The sequence below is a fragment of the Thalassophryne amazonica genome, chromosome 7, assembly GCF_902500255.1.
Source record: "Thalassophryne amazonica chromosome 7, fThaAma1.1, whole genome shotgun sequence".
NCBI lineage: Eukaryota > Metazoa > Chordata > Actinopteri > Batrachoidiformes > Batrachoididae > Thalassophryne > Thalassophryne amazonica.
The window spans coordinates 67,859,563-67,866,400 of NC_047109.1; the positions used below are offsets into that span (position 1 = coordinate 67,859,563).

The 6,838-nt window shown below is 41.8% G+C and overlaps 1 protein-coding gene across 1 annotated transcript in view; it reads right to left on the bottom strand.

The window, feature by feature from the left end:
- Positions 1-6,548, bottom strand: part of ctsk (cathepsin K) — a 51,037-nt gene extending 44,489 nt beyond the window's left edge. The window contains exons 1-2 of the mRNA XM_034174378.1: positions 6,393-6,548; positions 1,923-2,052 (exon numbers count right to left, since the gene is read on the bottom strand). Of these exons, the coding sequence (XP_034030269.1) occupies positions 1,923-2,051 (129 nt within the window). The 5' untranslated portion in view covers position 2,052; positions 6,393-6,548. The remainder of the gene's footprint in view (positions 1-1,922; positions 2,053-6,392) is intronic.
- Positions 6,549-6,838: the final 290 nt, after the last annotated feature.

Consider the following 6,838-nt stretch of genomic DNA (forward strand, 5'->3'; position numbering starts at 1 on the left):
CACAGGTACAGACAACAACAGCAACAAAGCATTAAAAGTCAAAAAGTGAGCAAATGATGATGACAATGATGATAAAACATTACAGACATTAAAAATGTGATTAAAGGGGTGTCAGCTGTGTCCCTGTCAGCTTAAAGGTACTGTGTGCTGATCAGAGTTTTTTCCCAATTGAATACAGGCATTCAACAGGTATGTGAAAAAAAACTGGGCCACTACCACATTGGGTGGCAAGAGTTACCACCCATAAATTGCTTGGGATATATTCATGCACCTTAGGGTCACAGGGGGGCTGGAGCCTATCCCAACAGTCACAGGGCAACACCCTGGACAGAATGCCAGTCTATTGCAGGGCCACATATAGAGAGATGAACACATTCACACCTGCACGCACACCTACAGTCAATTTAAAGTTTCCAAGTCACCTAATCTGCATGTCTTTGGACGTGGGAGGGAGCTGGAGCACCCGGAGAGAATCTGCATGTCTTTGGACGTGGGAGGAAGCTGGAGCACCCGGAGAGAACCCACGCAAACACGGGGAGGAATCGAACCCATGATCTTCTTCCTGTGAGTCAACAGTGCTATCCACTAATCCACCATGCTGCCTACTAGGGATATACCCTAAGTTAAAATTTATAAATGATTGCCATCCCAGGGAGGTAGCTGTAGCCAGGTAGGGGTCAATAACAGATTACACAGGGTTAAAAATTTGTCAACTCCAGCTTCCACCATTCGAAAGCCATCATACATTAATATTAACTAAGGATATATTTATAGTAGGGCAGCATGGTGGATTAGTGGTTAGCACTGTTGCCTCATAGCAAGAAGGTCATATGATCGATTCCCACCTGTGGCCTTTCTGTGTGGAGTTTGCATGTTCTCCCCGTGTTTTTGTGGGTTCTCTCCAGGTGCTCTGGCTTCTTTCCACATCCAAAGACATGCAGGTTAGATGGACTGAAAACTTTAAATTGTCCTTCGGTGTATGTGTTAATGTGTTTGTTTGTCTGTATGTGGCCCTGCGACAGATTCAGACTGGCGTCCTGTCCAGGGTGTACATTGCCTCACTTGCTTCTGTGACCCTTAACTGGAGTAAGCAGTTGAAGGTGAATGATATTCCTAATTTATGGGTGGTAGTGACACTTTCAGGGGTCTTGTCCTAAGGCCAACCGCGATGCTGGGTAGGGTAGGGCAAAGGTTCTAATCCGCAATTACCATCATTACTAAAATTTAAGATGTTCCAACAAGTTTCTTGCAGAACAGCTGTTTCCAGTAAACCTAAACTCAGCTCGTCACATTACCTCCTCTGCAGAGTCAATGACTCAGTACATGATAAATCTCAAAATGTGCTGACGATTTGAAGAATGGTTGATGAGCAGAGACGTGCAAGTACTCGTGCAGCAGCAGCTTTTAATTACAAAACCATGCGTACAGACAGTGTGCACGGACAGCACAGCATCAATCATAACTTTGACATGACATATATAAGACATACCTTACTGAATTTTCATGAATATAGTGGGCATTTAAACACAAAGATTTACTGAATTTTCCACACCATGCCAAACCTGTGCTGATGGTTGTCTTCAAAATGCCTCTTCAAGCATTTCCAAACTATGGAAAACTGAATCTCCATAGGATATTAACTATTAATGTAGTCACACTGAATAAATATAAACAGGTAATTTCTATGGATTGTGTTTACAGAAGGTAACGTTGCAGGAATCTTTACGGACGTGGGAGGACATTGTCTGTAAAAATGACTGAAATGGTGCATTTGGATGAGATTAAAATCACTGAGAAACTCTGGAACTAATTACATAAGTCTCCCTTAATCCCATTCAAATATGTTTTAGGATTTAGTCTTTAACCTTACATTTTTTTTGTTTTGACCCACACAGAAATTAGATTTATAATTTTATACTTACCAGGCCATTATATTCTTTCCTGTATTTGATCTTCCATTGTTTCCACTGGGCATCTAGAGCAGCTTCATCCAGCGGCAAACCCACAGCTGAGGCCACCAGTAGCATCAATGTACAGATACTTGGCAACATCCTGAAAGAACAGCAGCACAAAAAATACTGTTTGTAGTAAATACTGACAATATGGACATTAAGGTATGCACAGCATGATGCTGACCAAAGAACTGAGCACTATCTCATGATGTCTGAAGCATCAAATTAATACAGTACAAAAGTCAAGCTACTGCAAATCAGGGTGCAAGGTCATTTATTAAACAACCTGGATTCCAACCCAACTATGGATGGTCTCCCTTTGCCAATTTTTGGCCCTGTATTGCATTCCAAATATGAAATAATTGGCCTCTATTGCCCACAACCTTTAGCAGCAATCCTGTGTCATCTACTGCTGATCACACACAACATCAAACAATATGAATGCCAGGATAGCTGGTGTGCATGTGCCAGTGCATGCACCACACTGAACATCAACCCACTCTGACCACTCTTCATGTCTCTGTTGCATTCTACAGCACCATGTGACAAAATAGGGATGTGTTTCCACTTGATTCAAGTTGATTGATGGATTGTTCCTACTTGTGTGTGGTCTGCTGTGATTGGCCACAGCTTGTGATAAAACAGGGCCGCATTGGATGTGGGAAGACTATGTGCTATTGCTACCACTTGATATGTGCTGACAACTGCTTACTTAAATCTGCAGCATTCACCAGCAATCGGATGCTGTTGGCATGTTTCAATGACATACTATAACGTTCACTGGTTGGATCATTGGCATGCTACAATTTCATTCTGATTACCCAATTAAGGCTATGCCGACTGCATATTGTGCTAGATTGTCCCCAATCACATGCTTTTCTCATTATATATGGCCACTCAGCACTTATTACATCAGATTGCTCACTATTGCTGGCTCACAATCTGTCCCAGAAATTTTTGAACATTTTTAGAACCTTTGTGATGGGTTACAATGGTCTGAAATGCCAGTATGACCACAGAATAATCATGATAGCATGCCCCAATTGGGTATCTCATTGTTTTTTTGAGCAACTATAGTAAATGATTGTGTGTCATCAATGAGAGATCTGCCTGATTCATCATTTACTAATCTACAACCAAATTCCACCTGTCTATCCATGCATAATTCTCATGGCATATTATTTGCCATGAGAATCATGGCAAATAATAAACATTTCTATAGCCTCCATTAGAATATTTTATCAGAAACTGAAGTACTGGCATGGTAATGATCAATTGACTCTTTCAACTTTTAAAATAAGTTAATTCTCTTGTTGTAGGACAAAGCACTGGTGTTCTTTGGTTCATGTTGAGAAACCCACTGGGAGCAGACAAACACAGAGGGACATCTTTAAAAATGCTGCCTTTATTCAGCCACAACAAGGAAGTATTTTCAGATGTAATTTTCCAAAATAAGGATACTTTATGTGGATAAGTTTTCATCAGGCTGTGATGATGAGTCCGACTGAAACAATGTAACAGGTAAGATTAAGACTTTATATTTATTCAGTGTGTGAATGGTTTTAATATTTCATACGGTCTGAACTGTTTGCATGAGGACTGCGGGTCAAGCCAATCCACGGACAGCAACACGTTAGTGCCTCCCTTTTGTAACCGTTCCATAATTTTGGGACTCAGGCCAAAGGGTGCCGCAAAAATGGTATGGTACGGGTTGGTTATTTTGGTACCTATTCCTAAATCTGGATGTAGAAACACACAAAATACTGTCATGTACCAACCTGGACCACTCAGTGAAAACGGGGCTTAAGGCACCTATGTGCTGGATCACGCACAGAGAAATACGCCACATGGCCAAACTGTGAATGCGATACTCTATATCTTAGTCTCCCAAATGAACTGTTCATCTGACACAAAGTCATTCCAGCAGTACCCAAGGAGCCTCCCAAGAGATCTAATACCAAAGTCATCCAGTTTTTGCCTTAGGTTGTTGGTGAGCATCCAAGTCTCACATCCATACATTAAAACAGAAAACACCAGGACGCTAAGAACCGAACCTTCATTCTCCTGCAAAGATAATGGCTTCGCCAAACAACTTTGTCCAGTGACGTCATGACTTCAGAAACTCTTCCTGATCTCAAAGACTGAGTATCCAAAGACATGAATGTCACTGCTGACACAAGTGAACATCTCTACAAGTTCAACACTTTCAACTCATACAGATAAATGTCTGATGGTTGAGTCAAGGTAGTCATTGTAAGCTAACTATACAAAGACTATAAATCTCTGCTTGTCGCAGCTTGTGAAGAGGAGGATGTGCACCCTAAGAAATATTTGTCCCTGTTTACACTGAATTGGATTTCACTCTGTCCCATCACACCATGTTTCTTTGTATTTCCCACAACATCCTGTGTCTATGCAGCATGAACTGTAAAAAATTAACCAAATTGTTGGTTTGAAAGATGTCTGAGCATTTCCAGCCTGCAAAAATGACAACTCAGACTTACGAGGGCTGTCCGTAAAGTATAGGTCCTTTTTATTTTTTTCAAAAACTATATGGATTTCATTCATATGTTTTTACGTCAGACATGCTTGCACCCTCGTGCGCATGCGTGAGTTTTTCCACGCCTGTCGGTGACGTCATTCGCCTGTGAGCACTCCTTGTGGGAGGAGTCGTCCAGCCCCTCGTCGGAATTCCTTTGTCTGAGAAGTTGCTGAGAGACTGGTGCTTTGTTTGATCAAAATTTTTTCTAAACCTGTGAGACACATCGAAGTGGACACGGTTCGAAAAATTAAGCTGGTTTTCAGTGAAAATTTTAACAGCTGATGAGAGATTTTGAGGTGATTCTGTCGCTTTAAGGACTTTTCACGGTGCGAGACGTCGCTCAGCGCTCTCAGGCGCCGTCATCAGCCTGTTTCAAGCTTAAAACCTCCACATTTCAGGCTCTATTGATCCAGGACGCTGTGAGAGAACAGAGAAGTTTCAGAAGAAGTCGGTTTCAGCATTTTATCCGGATATTCCACTGTTAAAGGAGATTTTTTTAATGAAAGACGTGCGGACGGGTCCACGCGTCGGGACGCAGCCGACGCGGCGCGGCGACACAGGAAAAACACCTCCGTGTTGATAACCATTTGTAAAATCCAGGCGGCTTGTGATGGCTTTCAGTGGAGTGAGTATAAGAGAAATTGTTTATCAGCTGGAGATGTTCCAACTTGTCCTCAAGGCTTCCAACAGAGGTGTTTTTCCTGTGGCGGAGCGTCGCGGCGGCTGCGAGCCGACGCTGCAATCCGCCCGCACGTCTTTCATTAAAAAAATCTCCTTTAACAGTGGAATATCTGGATAAAATGCTGAAACCGACTTCTTCTGAAACTTCTCTGTTCTCTCACGACGTCCTGGATCAATAGAGCCTGAAATGTGGAGGTTTTAAGCTTGAAACAGGCTGATGACGCTGCCTGAGAGCGCTGCGCGATGTCTCGCACCGTGAAAAGTCCTTAAAGCGACAGAATCACCTCAAAATCTCTCATCAGCTGTTAAAATTTTCACTGAAAACCAGCTTAATTTTTCGAACCATGTCCACTTCGATGTGTCTCACAGGTTTAGAAAAAATTTTGATCAAACAAAGCACCAGTCTCTCAGCAACTTCTCAGACAAAGGAATTCCGACGAGGGGCTGGACGACTCCTCCCACAAGGAGTGCTCACAGGCGAATGACGTCACCGACAGGCATGGAAAAACTCACGCATGCGCACGAGGGTGCAAGCATGTCTGACGTAAAAACATATGAATGAAATCCATATAGTTTTTGAAAAAAATAAAAAGGACCTATACTTTACGGACAGCCCTCATATTCATTCTGTACCTTTTCTTGTTTTATGCTTCTTTTCAACGGGTCATCAACCCGTCATTGTGCATCCTGTTTTTCATTTGCATTGCCTCGAGTAACACTCTTCAGACCATCTGTTTTTCATGGTCTCTTAGTAACCATAAGCTTCCTACACACTGATTGTCAACACTGTCTTCCCCTTTTCGTGGTAACACTGTGATTTAAATGGTATTCTTTGCCGTCTATGCAAATCATTTACAGAGTCCCCAAACAATAGCTGTTTTACTGTGTGACTCAAAAGAGCTGTTGTGGTGATAGATTTCTGAAATTATTTTAAACATGAACTTTGTGCCTCTCTGTTTCTCTGTGATGTAGAATATGCAGTAACTGTAGTACCCTAAACTCTTTAAGTAATCCTCAGCATTTTAACTGGGAAACTTGAGCCTGTCATAGTGAGACTTCAGCATTGTTTAAGTTCAGTAACGAATAATTTGACTTATCTTACTACAAAAACAAGTTTTACTTACTGCAAAACTAAAGCGTTTCCAGAGAACAAAATCAAAGAAGTGAAACTCCAACAGTTTAAAAGGAAACAAATGGAAACGTAACGTTTGTTTCACCTTTAGTCCAGACGTTCCAGAGTTGGCAGTTGTTCCGAGGTCTGATATGCTCCTCCTCTGCTCTTCAAGTAGGTCAGTGTGTGACTTTATATCCCTCCATTTTCAGGAAGTACTCTGGGAACTCCAACAGAGGAAGAAGTATGATAAAAAAATTCCGAGCTGGGTTTGTACATCTGGTTCCTCTCAAACAACAAAGATCCTCAAACCAGATGACGTTAGGTGTCAGATTACTCTGACTCATCTGAAATCTGCAGAGACCGCCATAGAACATGTTCTGCTAGATTCTGCTGCAGTGCTCACAAAGGTGGCTCGGTTCCTGGGTTCTGGTTTGATTAAAGCTGCTTTAGCCATTATTCAAACAGTAATTGCGCTAACAAAGCACTGTTAGATATTGGTGATTGAAAATTCTTGCAAGTACTTTTTAATCATTGTCTGATTTACCCAAA